General features: G+C 37.4%; 1 protein-coding gene across 3 annotated transcripts in view; it reads right to left on the reverse strand.

Annotated features, from left to right (window-relative positions):
- LOC145672024 (uncharacterized) overlaps nt 1-17,162 on the reverse strand; it is an 84,831-nt gene that overhangs the window by 59,175 nt on the left and 8,494 nt on the right. For all 3 annotated transcript variants that reach the window (XM_081741215.1, XM_081741214.1, XM_081741216.1), the window contains exon 2: nt 11,513-11,713. In XM_081741215.1, the coding sequence (XP_081597341.1) occupies nt 11,513-11,698 (186 nt within the window). In that variant the 5' untranslated portion in view covers nt 11,699-11,713. The remainder of the gene's footprint in view (nt 1-11,512; nt 11,714-17,162) is intronic.

The following is a 17,162-nucleotide window of genomic DNA, read 5'->3' on the forward strand; positions in this document are numbered from 1 at the left end:
GAAATGAGGAAGTTGAAAGACGTTCAAGAATGAGTAATCGGCGATAAAAATCTGAGAATGAAGTTCTGATAAAAAATATATATATATAAAAAAAATCAGGCTGTAATGAACTCAAGAAGAAATCGTCATAACGAGGCAAACATCAGACGAAAGTGCTTCAGCTGGCAGCTTCATACATTGAGCATTAAAGAAATTGACTTCAGTCACATCAAGTTCATTAAAAAGTGGAATGACTACACATTCAAGAAATGAGTTGAACAAAACATACAAAAGAAAATCACATACTTTTTTTCAGCAATTTTTTATATTTTAAGCCCAAATGTGTTTTTATTCGTCTAATACTGCAAATGTGTTTCTAAAATAAGATAATACTGTATTCTAATTGGTATTGTAGGCTCAATCGTAAGTTTCAGTTTTGAGTTTTTCTTCAATTAATATACGCACACACGATGTAAACAAGCGCGTGGTTTGTGTAATAGTCTAGCATACTTTATTCAGTACTTACTGGGTACCATCCTGACTGAGATTATCCTGGGGTTTCCTCATTTATACCAGACAAATGCCGGGATGGTTCCTAATATAGGCCGCTTTCTTTCTCCCCTCCCCCTTCCCCAAATAGTTTGTTCGCCAAGCGATGTCATTCCTCATACAAGACGGGCTGAAGACAAGAGATGGCGGTAATGGCCAGACATATGTACAAATGAACAAATGTGAAAGAAATAATATTGTATTTCTCAATTTAATGTCCATCTATATTTGAACACTTACTCGTTCATCATATTCATAGAAAATTACTTCTCTTATCTGCGGAAAATACAAAGCAATTCGGGTTAGCAATAATTGTTCCAGTTTCAAGGTTAATGTTTAAAGCAGAACAAAAGGACAAATGAGAACAAATACTTTATTTTAAAGAAGGGGGAATGGGAGTACCTCTGAATTTTTTATATAAAATTACATTGAAACTTATTCACATATGAAATTCCCCCATTTTCATTCTTCCTTTGTAGGTGTAACAACTTAGCATCCAGATTAAAAAAAAAAAAAGTGTAAGCGAGCAGAGATCGAGCCACAATCACCGGCATGTGATGACGGTATACGAACCAATGTAATACCGCAGTTCATCCCTAGACCAGACACATACTTTAACTATTGAGGCTGGTGCTCAGCCATTCGGAATATATGGACTATGCGAGCACAATTTGTGTTATGTTTGGTCAACCCTATTTGTATATTAACGAGAAGAATCTGGGAAAAACTTTTCTTTTTCAATATATGGAAGATATACCAGGTCAAAGTTGACTATGCGAAACCCACTTTGGAATGTGCTTAAAATGATGGTAAACATCAGAAAACACTTTAGCCGATATATATATATTGAAGTATATTGACTGCTACATAGTATAAACAACTAAATCTAGAATTGTGTTCAAAACCAACCTTGAAAATTCTGAAAATATTACAGCAGTCGTATATCGAAGAGTACTATATATCCTGAAAGAAGAACAAGACACTTTGCCTGTCAATTGTACAACGAAGTTTAAAGAAAATCGGACCAATGCGTTGAGTGCTATGGAAAGAAAATGATGAAAATCAATTGGAAATATTAAAATGTTTTATTACTATACCTAGTTCAGCTATAAGTGGACAAACAACGTGTGTAGGCTTTTCTCGGGATTGTCCCGTTTCCTCCTACTTTCTTCACTCCACCATTTCATTCATTTCTCATCATCATCGTCTTTTTTAGCCTAGGCGGCAAAACGTGGGACGTAAAACATAAAGATTTTTTTTTCATTTCTAGTCTATCTATAAAACTGTTACACAATTTCAGCGGTTGTAATGCTGTTGGTTGTGAGGAGAATGAACGAATCTGGCGCTGGAATGTAGGATGACATAAGTGCTACTGTATAAAACGATTTATTTTTACATACAACCCTGTAGGCAAAATGAAATGGGATGATTACTAAGAACCCGATAGTCGAAATAGCGCTATGCAGTTGGAAAACCAGCAAGTGAGATTTTCAACTTGCTTTTTCTTTATGAAAAAGAAAAAGTTCGATTTATTTTGTGCTTAAAAATATATAACTATAGTAGTGTATTGTGTATCTGTTTGGATAAAGTTAGTAGCACTCTGAAGACGTGTCCCAAAAGTCATGAAAATAGGTGAACGGGACCCTTTGCTCCGCAGCGCACTCTAGGTCATTCTGCTCCGAGCATCGGTGGCGTCAAGATCACTGTTTTAGGGCACCCCTGTTTTGAGACTACGTCATTGCCGATACAAACAACGTTGGGGGATCAAGTTCTGCACTAAACTAGACAAAACCGCTCCAAAAACTCAAGAACTGATTAAACAACCATACAGGGAGTCTACTCTCTCGTATGTGCAAGTTACGAGGTGGATGGAGAAGTTTAAGAGAGGGGGCAGGAAGGGGGAAAATGACCCCCACACACACATACACACACTCTGTACGGTCAACAACAAGCTAAACTGAAGAAAATGTGACTTGTATGCGTGAGTTGTTGAATGCAGACTGTCGAATGAGTGTTCGGCTGTTAGCTGACACTCTGAACATTCCGAAAACCGTTGTGCATCACATTACGAAAAAATTGAAAATGCGAAAGGTGTGTGCTAAGCTGGTCCCGAAATTGTTGACAGGAGAGCAGAAAAGGCCAATCGTCAATCGAGTGTTGATCACGAGTGAACTGAAGGAACGTGTGGAAATTGAACCGGATTATCTGATCGACGTTATTACCGGTGATGAAACGTGGACATTTCAATACGACCAAGAGACAAAGAACCAAAGTGCCAAATGGCACACCCGGCGTCCCCGAAACAGAAGAACGCAATGATGAGCAAATCTAAATTGAAGACAATGTTGATTGTCTTTTTCGATGCTAACGGTGTAGTTCACGAAGTTTGTACCTCAAGAACAGCTGGTTACCGCTGCCTACTACAAAGGTATTCTGGAAAAGGATCATTCGCGTGCGAAAAACAGATCACCGCTAACTGGTTCTTGCACCACGACAATGCACCCAGGTATTATGGAGAAGAATTCTTGAGAACCGACCAAGCAGATAGCTTCCGTTCCCTCCTCGAACGCTAGTAATGTTGCCAACTCATACCTTGAGAAAGTTACAACTATAGTTGTGTGATAGGCCTATTCCAACATCTACATTTAGTGCCACGATTACATCTACTACCATCATACAGCATTTTTCACATTTTATTTTTGTTCCTATTATAAAATAAGTGTTTTGTATAAGGGTAGGCTTTTTGGTTCCCAGATGCCTTTTCCTGGAGGCGACACCACACCTCACATATGCTTCTCAGTTGTGAGGGAGGAAGTAATACTTTCAGGTAAATTCCACTGGCCCTGTTTGTTTTTCTTTTCTTTGTGCTTCAGATCCAGCGCAGTTTCAGCATTCGACGAACAATTAACAAAAAATTAGCAGAATCAATTTGTTCCTTACCAATGACAACGGTCACACGAAGGCCTGCAATTGGAAATACCCTTTCAGAACATTATTCCAAACGAAATGCTTGTCATAACGAAGTGCATATTGAATAGTAATCAGCAAGCATGAGTTTCCGTTAGCCTAGAATTACCAAATAAACATTATCGAATCCAGGACATTCTTTCAGAAAGAGTAAGTTTTCATAGAACTGCAGGGCTTTTTATTTTTTCTAAATTTTGAAACTGCTTTTTTTCATACCTCGTCGTAATTGTTTTAACGACGTTGAAGTTGTCCCGTTTTAAACAGGAAAAACCTTTTTTGAATCGCTGTTCAGGCTTTCTTCAGTTCTAAAACAGGATGATGACAATAATAAGGTTACTTTTAACAAGTGTTGCTCACGAGAGGAGAAATTTCTTTATTGTCTTGTCTTCGCAATGTTAAGTACATTTTAAAATTCGAGACGATGAAAAACATGAGATAATTCTCGTCTCGTTTTTAAGAAGAGACAAGAAGCTTCTCGGGATTTGTGGAAAAAAACAAGTGCACTAAATGTATTATAACACACTTTTCGTGGACGCGGAATGCTTCTTACAACTTCTAGATAAAATTAAGAAAAAATGAAGGTATAGATTTTACACATAAATTTGCGAAATGAGACTAGCAAATTTCCGGAGAGAGACAAGATAAGCTTTCCGAGAATCGAGACGAGACAAACCTTTTTTCTCGTCTCGTGGGAAACATTATTGATCGCGACTTGGGTATGCTATTCACGGTACATTGGTTTGTGTGTTATGTCTCGTTTCCCATATAAAAAATGAAACCGACCACACACTTCATTTCTCGAAGAGTCAGATATCCGCACCAACTGAGCGCAGTATTATATGAAAACGAAAATAACCTATTGATAACAAAAATGGACTATGATTACGCGCTTAAAAAAAAAAAAAAAGTGTATCATAAACACATACATACACACATTTAAAACATCGATGTTAAAAATGCAATAGATTTTTTCATTATACACAGCTAACACAATTTAAAACCTGTTACAGCTTTATTTAAACAATCAAGCTCTCTTTTTAAAGTAGAATGCCAAACATAGTTCCAGTACACGTGATATCAGGTTCAATCCACACACACACCTCTGGAAAGAAGTGACCAATGATTCAGATACAAATATGATATTAGATTCTCTACTTTATATTTTCGGAGTTGATTGAACTTGTGATCATTTCAAGGCCCGAGAAGCATGGGCGCCCGAAGAAAATTTTCTAAAGGTGGGCTCAAATCCCAGGTTGCTATATTGAGTTTGGTATTTTTGTATTTGTATTAAGGAAATCCTAAGATATTTAATCCATTTTCGTGAGCCAGGGGAGAGATCGGGCCCCGTCGGGCGCCCATGCCGAGGAGATTACTATCTCTCACGAAGCTACGAAATTTTCCTCGGTGAATATCTCCGACCGTGTTTAGCGACTGTTATCACTATTTTGTCAGTACTATTTTCATTCCTCCCCGAAGGAGCGGGTGTTATAATTCCTAAGCAAGTACTACTGTTGAAAGAAGGGTGCCTGTGTACTCGCGCAAGTGTAATGCGCTCGTCACGTGTTGAAAGAACTGGATAGAGGATCTCAAGAAAGCTAGCGTACAATACAGGTCTCTGCGCGTCCTTGTTCCTGGCAATGCAAAACGTGGCAACGCTGCAAGTAGACACCTACAGTTCTGACCTCGCTCCGGCTGACTTCTTTTTGTTTCCCAAGTCAAGAAAGTACTCAATAGACACCGTTTCCACAATATTGTGGCTATCCAAGCGGCTGTGACAACAGCTTTGAAGGAGATCCCAGTCGAGGCCTTGAAGAGGGCGTACCGAGCATGAGAGAGTCGGTGGAAAAAATGTGTAGATGCTCATGGACAACAGTTTGAAGGGTATTAACCTTTTGTACAGATGTAGTTATTTTTTTTTTTTTTTAAAGAAAATATATTCCATGACATTTGGGGCAAACCTTGTACATTAACACATCATTCAATAACTTCGTAAGATGATAGATGTCGCCACTATTCACAAATTCATATAATGCTTAGGAAATACTAACCTTGAAATGATACGTGTAGCAATTTTAATACAATCTGACGTTTGGTTCACAAGTTACAGTGATTATAGTGACAAATCTGTAATTTTCAAAACAACGGAAAAATATGAATGTTGATAAAGCATTGCTTTTTAATGGGAAAAAACACCGTTCAAGCAAAGCAATGGCTTGACAAATGTTATTCAGACTCTGCTCCACCGAGACAAATAGTAGAGAAGTAGTTTGCTAAATTTAAAAGTGTCCGTACAAACACCGATGATGCTGAACGCTCAAATTCGGGAGTTGTTTCAGAAAATTTACATAAATATTTGTCCATGAGAAAGCTCTGTTCGAAGTGGGTAAAGCAGTCGACAAAAAAAACGAGAACATGTCGACGATTCAAACCGCTGCTTGGAGCTGTTTTAGCGCAATAAAAAGATGTTTTTCATGCTGTATGTGACCATGAATGAAACAAGGATCTATCACTACACTTCAGTCAAATTGGCATCAGTCAGCTGAGTGGACAGCAACAGGCAAAAGCCGCCCAAAGCGACGAAAAACCCAAATGTCATCTGGTAAGGTTTTGGCCTCTGTAATTTGAGGGTGGGTATAGTATTTTATTTATTGCTTACCTTGAGAAAGGAAGAACCATCAACAGTGAATATTGTATGGCGTTATTGGTGCGTTTGAAGGAAGAAATGGCGGGAAAAACTACCCGAAATGAAGAAGAAAAAAATGCTCTTTCAGCACGACAATGCACCGTGTCACTAGTCGATCGCAACAATGGCGAAATTGTTCGAACTGCACTTTGAACTACTTCCCTATCCACCGCACTCTCCGGATCTGGCTACCAGTGACTACTATTTGTTTGTAGACCTAAAAAGAATGCTCCAGGAAAAGAGATTTGGCTTCAATAAACTAAAGCCTACTTTGAGGCCAAAGACTGTTCTACAAAAAAGGCATCGAAATGTTAGAGAAGCGTTGGAATGAATGTATCTCTCTCGAAGGAGACTCCGGTTGTGTTCAGTGGTATAATTTTTCACTGGACCTCCGACCCCATCACACGGTTCATTTTCAGGGTGGAAAAAAATCATGATTTTTTTTAAAAAATCATGTTTGATGATTTTTTTGATTTAAATCGATTTTTTTGATTTAAATCAAATCTTTCTCTTCGTATAATACAAGTCGCGAACTGAAGAAAAAGCATTACGAATTAGTATTAAATGCCAATTATGCCATTTAAGTGAAAATATTGGGGTTGAATTTTGAATTAATCCCCAATCGTTAACCTATTTCAATCCCAAACAATGTTTCTTAACAATTTCAAATTATGGCTTTTTTTTTTTTTTTTTTTTGGTAAATTATAAACTTTCAGTCAAGCATCATCCCTATTTATCCTAGGATCATGGTTCATCCCTCATTCTCTTCAGAATAGAACAGTCTTTAAAAGGGTAACATTTACATTTTCCCTATCATGTCTCTGAAGAGGGAAATTTTGAGAGAAATCGGGATTTTTCTGATTATTTTTTTTTAATTGATCCCTATGGACTTCCCTGTGTTAACGCAAAATTCTCAAAATCAACTGGGAAATACTAAGACTGTACTAAATGTGTGTACAAAATTTCAAGCTTCAATCTTGAATAGTAAGGGCGGGAAAAATATTTAACAATAAGCTAAGAACATCCCCACAATACCCCAGATGACCCGGATGTAGTATAAACATTTCCTCAGACATCTCTATTTGTCCTAGAATCATGATTTGTACATTATTCTCTTTAGATTTAAACAGGCTTTCAAACGGTACCATTCAAATATCTTCATCGTGTAGGCTATCTGGGGCTGGAAATCACGAAAAAAGGGATTTTCTGTTAAGAAATATCCCCTTTTTTACTTTTTACCCCTCTGTGCCGCCTCTGTTTAAAGGCAAAGATCTGAAACAAATCTGCAAAATACTAAGGGGTGCAGTGAATGTGTCCAAAATTTCAAACTTCTAGATGCAAAAGTAAGCCCGCGAAAAATAATATCCCCAAATATCCTAGATTCCTGTATAAAACAGGATCTCAGGTAGCAGTTTCCTGAGACATCTCTATTTATCCTAAGATCATGGTTCGTACATCATTCTCTTCGGAATAGATCAGCCTTTCAGATGATACCATTCATATGTCTCCATCTTAGGAGGGAAAATCGCGAAGAAAGCTTTTTTTTTTTTTGTTAAAAATATCCATCTTTTAACATTTTTGCCCCTCTGGACCCCCCTGTTTTTACGCAGAGATCTGAAATCATCTGAAAAATACTAAGGGTTCACTGAATCAGTGTGCAGAATTTCAATTTTCTGAATGCAAAATGTAGGTCCGCCAAAAAATAATAAAAATAGGTACAACAAAAAATATCTTTTTTTATTTATGACGTCATCACATCCTATGTCTCGACGCAGAGAGGCGTGAAAGCATATGTAACGTGCTCTACAATGCCTTCAGTCCTGAAAAACGAAGTAAAAAGCTTTATTGGTACTTTTTTAATCAAATAATGAAAATTTTATCCTATCACCTAAAAATAGGTGATATAATTTATAAGGTTAAGCGTTAAGGAAAAAGTATACCAACGCTTATCAAAGTCACTTTTTTTCCCCCACAGAAGTTACTGATATTTGGCAGGGGCATATTTTTTAAGGAAATTGTAACTAGCTTACGGCACGAAATACATAAATTTTGCCTAAAGTTATATAATATAAAAAAAAAATCGGAGAGGGGATAGGACACTTCTAAATATGCCCTATTATGTGGGAACAAATATATAGACGCGCACACAAAAGAATTTCGTCTTAAATGCCGGTGGTGATTTCCCCGTTGGAATAGTTAACGATGAGTCTCATTGTATTATGATTATCATCTTCCATAATCGAAATAACAGAACAGAAACGGGATTTTACTTATTTTCACTTTAAATTATTTCGGAATTTGATTTAAATCAACGATTTTTATTTAAAAAATCAAGTGATTTAAATCTTGATTTAAATCAGACTGATTTAAATCTTGATTTAAATCAGACTGATTTAAATCAATCCACCCTGTTCATTTTCATGTCCACTTCTATTAAAAATCTATTCTGAGGAAGCTGTGAAGTTTGAAAGTTGATCGAGTTGAAAGCGGTTTTTAAAATGACTCACAGCTCTATCTGAGATTGTACTACTCGTAGTTCTGGCTGGTTAAACACAAATGTTTTCTTTGGTCTTCTGAGTTGCTAGCAAACAATGAGAAGAATCCTGCTCTGTGTCATCACTTACAATTGTGAAACTTTTGTCTCATTGTTGCGATAGGTCGTCGCTGTAAAACTTAATATTTCGTCATTCTGCTAATGGTAGCTCTATACTTCTCCTGGCAGAAAAACAGATCATTCTTCTGCAAAATTACAATATTTGACTGAATGTTGGGCAGACATTTTTGTTTCATCTTTAGTACGGGAGCTGTGATTGCCCATTGGCTGCACATTTTCAGAACTTGATTACGAAATCCAAACGCACAGTGGTGTCTTCTTGTTTTCAGGATATGTAGTACTCTTAGATCTGCAACTCTTGGAATATTTTCAGAATTTTTGAGATTGGTGTTTTTGAGGAGAAAGAAACTTCAAAAAATGCTTTGTAATTGTTGTACAAAGGTTGCTTTTGAACATAAGTATAGATTTACTTGTTTATATTATCTAGTAATAACTGTACTTTAAAACAAAACAAAAAAGATTAATCCTCTATCAGGGTTGTTGGAATTTTTCCCAGCCAAAATTCCCCAATTTTTTAAAAAGTAAAACCCACATAAAAAAGCAGAATAAAACCTAAAAAAGCCGACCTCAAAAAATACTTCGAAACTTGAATTGAAATAATAATCTTAATATGATTACAATTACTTTTTTTAATCGTACTTCTTAGGGTATGCCTAGTTTCAAAATTGGCTTAAAATGTCGCAACGTTTTTGAAAATGTTCGTTTCAAGGGGAGATGGTCATTTTCCATAATTCCTTTATTTTCATTGAAAGCGATGTTGGCCGTTGTTTCTCATCGCATCACGGGGAAACGTTTGAACAGTTTCAAATGAATTTTGAAACATAGTTCATTATTTATTTATTTATTGTTTCACTTTGATCAAAGGGGACATCGTAATGGAAGTAAAAGTGTCCCAAGTATCAGCCAAAATTACAGTATCTCGTGAGCACGTCAAGTTAGGAAGATGAAATTCGGTATATTGATACCTCACTAAAAATAAGGGCACACTTTTGTTTTTGAAAATTTCAATTTTAAGAGAAAAATGAGGGTATTTTCTATAATTTCTTTCTTCACAATCAAATCGAAGATGTCAGTTGTTTGTGATCGCGTCATGGGCAACGGCGCTAATCTGTCTTCAATACTGGGGCACGGGTAAGATCGTTTCCATAATTATTACTATTATTATTATTTCAAGCGATGCTGAAATTATTTATTAAGTTGAAAACAATGCTGTGGAGGATCATGGAATCAGAGCTGTCTTCGACATTGGGGACATTGGACAGATTTGAGGCTTATTCTGGGGGAGGGGGGAATCAATGAATCTCACTTTCCTTTGTGGTAAAAGGACAAAAATCATAACATTTCTTCCCCCCCCCCCCCAAAAAAAAAAATTTCAAATCGGATTACTGAGGGGACATTCCCCAGTTTCAAGATTGGAGGGGACATGTTCTCTCATCCGCTGGAATTTGCGCCAGTGGTCAAGGGAAATGGTTAAACAGTTTGAAGTGAGTTTTAGAACCTACCTCAAGCTGGGAAATCATCATGTAAATTTATTTAAAGAGCGTATCCTAAAGGAGAAGGGTTAAAAATTCATGCCAGAAATAGAATATCTTACTACACTTTCATTGATATGCGTATCTTAAGTGTTGAAGAATCAAAAATAATGCGGCTACATTTCCTTTTTGTTATATACTTGTGTATTAATATAAACATATATAATGTCTTTCTCCATGTGTCAGTTAATTACAAATCCAGAACGATTCACTGGAATAAGGAAATCACTAAAGATCCACTTCTATCTTCTCAACACTAACGGCAATCAGATCGTGGAACTCCTTAATGCTTCCTTGTGTGTCTGGTGGAGTATGTGAAACACAGTAAATTATAGTGTCACAAAACCCCTTTAATCGTAAAATCTATAGTAAGAAACCAAATTGGCAACTGAAAATGAGAAAAAATCCATTTCCAACATTTCAGTTCTTTAAAAAATATTTCTTTTAGAAAAACAACATCCATTCAATAAAGTTTTTTTTTGTTGTTTGTTTGTTTGTTTGTTTGTTTTAAATCTCTGGCTCTTGAACTTGAGGTACTATCTTAGTACTTGACTGGCGTGTTCTGAGTGAAACTTATGACGGCTGGCTCAACGATTTGAATCATAAGTGTAAGAGGGAATTTTATTCCTATTCTGTATTACATAAGATAATCCACCTCTTTGTTACTCAAGAAAACTGTATACTTCCTTCTTTCTAGAAATCGAAATATAACCGATTGTCAATGGTGCAAAGTGTGTCCCACGAAACGTGTATGGGACTTCACGGATTCCTTGTGCATTGGCGAAACCACCTCCAGAAACCCATACACACGATGTTTGTCCACCACAAAACGCACTTGGCGGAAACTTGGATCGAACTAGGAACCCGCGTCAGACATGAACTACCGCAGTCCCACTAGGGAATTCCATAGTTTCATGTGTACACTAGAACAAATATGCGTAAATGGTATTTTTAGTAGGAATATTGTTTTAAATATACGTGCAACATTTAATAAAACCTAATTTTGTCCAATAAAACCCACTGGGCTTTTTTTAAATGTTCTTTTTTCATAACCCTGTCCTCTATTTGTTTAAAGATTTTGTGGTTTATCATTTTTCTTAAAAACATGACGCTCGTCAGTATATATGAAGTACTTATTTTCCTAGACTGAAAAGTGATTCCATTGAATTTGATCCGTCTTTCACTTACCTTCAATAGTTTTTTGAAATATAAACTACAGGCGGAGAGAACCACTTTATGGGCTTTCAGGCTGTGGCCATCGCAAGCGATTGTTACGTCTACGAAATCTTCATCTCCCCACAATGTATCTAATGACGTTAAAATATTGTCTGAAAAGTTGTTCCATTTCAAGCAGTACTGTTTCTTCTCTGTCATGATCTCAGCTGCTACCTGTAAGGAAATAATATCAAAACAATCAGTTCATACTTTACAAAAACAAAGAATAATCGTGCGAGCGATCGTAAACCAGCAAAATATAAAGATGTCATGAGCAACATTAGTTTGCTGCGAGCCCTACTTGATATTCAATGGCACCGTTGAATGCGTCCACAGAAGTCGGGTAATAATGACGTTCATTTTCTGTCGAATATATTCCGTTCGTTCTCTACCGTGGAATGAAATGATGAATTTACTCCCTACCTACAGAAGGTTGGTCCACATTTATGGAAATGATTTTGTGTCCCCTATGCTAGGGCGTGAAGCCGTATTTCCACCCGCAGTTGTGCTCGATATGACGACCCTGACTATAAACTATAGCCCGACACCGAAGTTTCCATTGGAGTAGGCTTTTGTTTAGAGAAATCTGATCAATCTGGCTTGCAAACTTTCCACAAGCCAGTCAATGTGCGTGGGCGACGTAAGGAAATCGCTCGCTTCAAGCACACGAAAGTCCATTGGTGCAGCGTCGGGAGACTTGACAGGGATAGCATGGATTCCAGTTTCACGCGCTTTGCGGGCCATGTATGCCACAGTTGTTGGAGCCGTGTGGTTGGCTGCTTTTATCTTGATGAATGAAGACTTTCGACACCTCAGTACCACACAACAACGGAATATGCTGCCGGTATAATGGCTCCAGTACGTGTTGTTGATAGTATGCTGCATTAATTTTCACATTTCGTGCAATTCTATGCAGGGGAAGTTTTCCTTTATGGTAAAAACCTGCAACCACCATGAAGCCACCGGGAAATCTTTCGCGGCACGTGCGGGCCCAATTGACATCCTTTGTATGATAGTAAATGGCTCGAAATCGCTTGGAGTTTGACAAATAGATCCAGGCCTCGTCTAACGTGACCGCATATTTCTATTTGTCACCCACTAAATACCGTTTGCAATGGACCCTGCGTTCCCGGATGTGTTTGGCTGTGAGTGTGTGAACACGTGGCCTATGCTTCACTTGCAGGCGTAACTCCTGGCTGATTATCCTCTGCACAGTTGTTTTGGATCTTCTAACATTCCTGGCAATGTCTCTTTTTGGCGGCGGATCTCCTGGGTCACCAACTTCTGCACTTGTCGAACCACATTCATTGTACGTTTGGGACGGGGGTGTTGTATTCGTGCCACTGTGCGCACACCCGCTTCCTCGGGCTGTGCATTTTTGTTACGTTTGAGTACAGTGGCAATACCCTTCTTGGAAATGGTGAAACCCTTGGACGAACACTGTTTCACAATTGAACTATAGCTGTATCCAATGTCGCGAAGAACGGAGATGTACTCCTCCCAGAATGGGGTCACTTTTGGAGGTATTTTACACTCGGAGCACTTCACTTTCTGCTACCGAATTCTCCACACAACTGGTTTCTGATTGCCTGCTGTGGTTACTGTTGTGCGATTCTAGCGCCTCTGGCGGACGTTCCACTTCGTTTCCATAAACGTGGACCGACCTTCTCTATATGTATGTATGTATACTTTCACGTTTTTTCGAAAAAAAAAAAAAAAACTCGATTTTAAAGCAACAAGCTCTATATTTTCTTTGAGGCTTTAGAATAATAGCCAGTGCTTTGGGTTAAAATTAAGAACGAGTGGTGAATTATTACTAAATCAACAGGATGCTTATTAACCCTTATTATCCCGAATTACTTTTTAAAATTTGTTTTACGTGAATTGTGTTTACGTACTCTCTTAACATAAAAACATAAAAAATAACATTTTTCGTTTGTTACCTTGTTCATTTACTAGTTAATGAATTAGATTTTACTAGTAAATGAGCAGATATTTAGCGTTGGTTTTCTGAAGGTTGTTTTCCGTTGCCATATGGCATCACAGAGATAAAACGGGTCAAAATTATACTTACTTGAAAACATTACTTTCTTTTTCCAACCGTATGTTTCGACAAGTATTTATTGCTATCTTTAGCATTGTATTGCATATTCATCCCAATGTTAAAAAAAAAAAAAAAAAAAAAGACAACTTTCAAAAATTATTTGATTTTTAATAAAACATGGGATGGCTTCTCAACGCAGCCTATTGTTTGAGGTTAAATTCGCAGATAACGACTTATTTCACCCTAATTACAAAGCCCGTAGGCAGCCCGGTTAGTTAGAAGGGGCAGAAATTAACACTGAAAGGACAATGAGAAAAACATCACAGAACTGTTTATTTACAATACGGAATCTATAAGTCCTTTTACAAATGGTATACTATAATAACGAATGAGATCCTTCGTGGCTACGCGGTTAGCGTACGCGCCTTTGGCGTGGGAGACCCGGGTTCCATCCTTGGCGGGAGCTCATGTGGTTCGGATTCCACGGTAATCAGTAGGTCCCGTCTCATATAGTCTCGCTGCTGAAAGGGAAGTTAAACTCAAAATCAACTGAATTATAGTAACGAATGTTGTGATACACAAATCCAATTTTCATCATCAAAATACAAATATTAGAAAAAATAGTACATAAGTCAGTTCAATTACATATTTTCTTGTGATGTCTGTTTGGAAATTAAAATCATACATTTTATTGTAAAGCAGCTGTACATTGCAGCCCGCTCCATCTGCCGGGATCCATGGTAATGTAAGTCAAGTACCGAGCGAGTGCTTTGTTCAGATGTCTCCGAGCTCTCGAAGGTAAAGGACGGACGATTTCGTAAACCTCTGTTTCCTCTCTTGTGCAAGTCGCGATGCAGTGCTCACTCGAACAAAGATACGAGATCAAATATTGTGTGAAACTCGGCACGTCCACAGTGCAAACTTCTCCAATAATCCAACAGGTCTTCGGGGCTGAGTGTTTATCTCAAAGACAAGTCTACAGACGACACAAGGCATTTTTGAAAGGCCGCGAAGAGGTCAATGACGAAGTCCACGCTGGACGGCCGTCAATCTCCTCAAACATCAAAAATGTGACTCGTGTGAAAGAACCTTTGCAAACAGACCGTTCAATGCGTGTGTCGTGTAAAGGCTGGCATATTAAATATTCGAAAAAGTATCGTCCACGAGATTATGACAAGTATTTGCACATGAGAAAACTACGACGAAGCTTGTACGAAGAATTTTGACCGACGACCAAAAATCTCGCCGAGTAGAAATTTGTCAAGACGTTTTCGACGTGTGAGAACTTTTTTGGAAATTTTATCACGGGTGATAAAACGTGGATATTCTAGTACGAACCCAAAATGAAGAGGGAAAATGCACAGTGGCCAAGAAGAACAACTGACGACGTGAAAGCAGTTTGTGAAATGACTTTAAACGCACTTTCTGAACAGGCCTCCCAGGAGGCCATCGCAGATTGGAAACATGTATAGAGGCAGGAGGATAATATTTTGAAGAATTTTAATGTACAAATATTATTGTTCTTTTTATTACGTAGTCTTTTTCATACTTGTAGACTTGGTATCATTACTTCCAGACAGACTATGTAAATACAAAATATTAATTTATATGGAAAATCTTAGAATCACTGTTAATTAAATCATTTGAGAATTACAAGAGAAAAAAATATGAGATATTTATATATATGAAAATTTAGAAAACATTATGGAAGAAAGTAAACAAAAAAATCATAATAGTTCTTGCATAATATGTATACACCAAAACGGCTTTCCATGAGCACATCGCAAACTCAATGAGAAGCTCGTTCAGATTTAGTGCAAGGAAAATGTCTAATTGTACAAGAGAACGAGGTTTGATTTTCGTTGGGGTCGAAGGTCAGCCATTGACAGTGGAAGACAGAATAACTAGAGCAGCTTGTGTAAGGAACATTGTATTTTCCAATTTTTTTCAGACATGTAGTCTAATTCGTCGATTTACCAGATCCGTTTCCTGTTTTAAATTATGAATACTGTATTTGACAATGGTAGGTGTTTATACATATTTGACACCATCCCACAGACGTTTGAACCTTTTCTTAACTTCTGTTTCCGGTTAGTAAGTGTTAAATTGCTCCAATAAGAGGCCTTCCCTGTTTCACTGAATCTACTACGATTTTCTTCCATACAGAGATCGGGAGTTTCGTAGAACAATCTTCTCAGAGCGTTCTGATCTTTTCCTTTTTTAAAGATTTATGCCTTTCCAATCAACCAACCATCAAATTAGTGAAGCTAGTGAGGAGTGCACATTTGCGTTTGATTTTTACGCCTTCATTGCATTGTGGAAAATATTTTCAATTAATACTTCGCCTTCCCGTTCTAAAACTGATCCTAAGGAGTCGAGGATTTCTTTTAGATCAGGAAAAGACTGAATCGTTCTAGTAACAGCTAAATCCAGCTGCTGATTGTAACTGTTAACTAACAATATCGTCTTTTTCAAACCCTCAGATAACAGGGCATGCATTCTTTTCTTCTATCAGTTTATCGTAACACTGCGCTATTATATTATGTATTTGAATTCCACTCACTTTAAACTATCTTAAAGATCGTGACCTGGCGACCGTAATTCTTTATTTCTTATTAACCATTAAAACTAAAGTAGATTCATCCTTCATAAATTATACTGTAACAACTTTGGGTGATATCGATTTACAATGAAGTCTACATTTCATTCACCTCTGCAATGAGACAATATGGTTTGTTCATTTCACAGTTAAGGTTGCAGACTTCATGGAAAACGCTATTCCTTGGAAGTAGTTCTCTAATTGCAACGAGTTTATTAGTTGCTTGAAACAGTGCAATGTTAGGATACTTAGGTTTGAAATTACTGAAATGGGAAATGGTCAATTGGGGATATTTGGTCCATCTATGACAGCAAGGATGAGCAAAATGAGTAAAATCCGTTAAACTGAATTTGGTTAATAAAATTTCAAGAATATGCTAATTGGTTTTAATTAAATTTGAAAATTATCTACATTTTGTTTTAGAGGGAGCAAAAAATAATTTACAGCAGACACTACCCGTTCTAGCCCTTCCCTACCTACGGGTCTGCCAATTGCCTTTACTTTCATGAAACAGGGTGTGCGCTTTCTTTGGAATTTAATAAATACATTACCCGTTATTATGAAAATAAACTGCTTAACTTAATACATCATTAGTATCCTAAATGGGCCCATAGACGATCCACGGTTTGTGCAAACGTCATGTTTGTGCACACACTCGGCCATACACGGTTCAATTGTCTGCACAAACTTGATTTCAATTTTCAGTTTGATCGCGTAAACATGTCCACTGAAGCAGCTTGTTAGCAATAGTACTTGCTTGTGCCTTGGAAGCGCAAAGACCAGCAAAACCAAAAAGGAAGATCTTATAATTGCATTTATCTTGTTTAGTTCTCTGCAGTATGCAGAACAAAGTGAACTGATTTTATTCCTCACTGCGCTCTATCCGCCTTCTGATCTATTTCCTTCATTTTATCCACCAATTTCTCGTATGCCGCATTTTCCATATTCACTATTCATCTCAGCGACCCTAAGAGCTATGA

This window comes from Thermobia domestica, chromosome 15, assembly GCF_964235325.1.
Source record: "Thermobia domestica chromosome 15, izTheDome1.hap1.1, whole genome shotgun sequence".
In the NCBI taxonomy this organism is placed as follows: Eukaryota; Metazoa; Arthropoda; class Insecta; order Zygentoma; family Lepismatidae; genus Thermobia; species Thermobia domestica.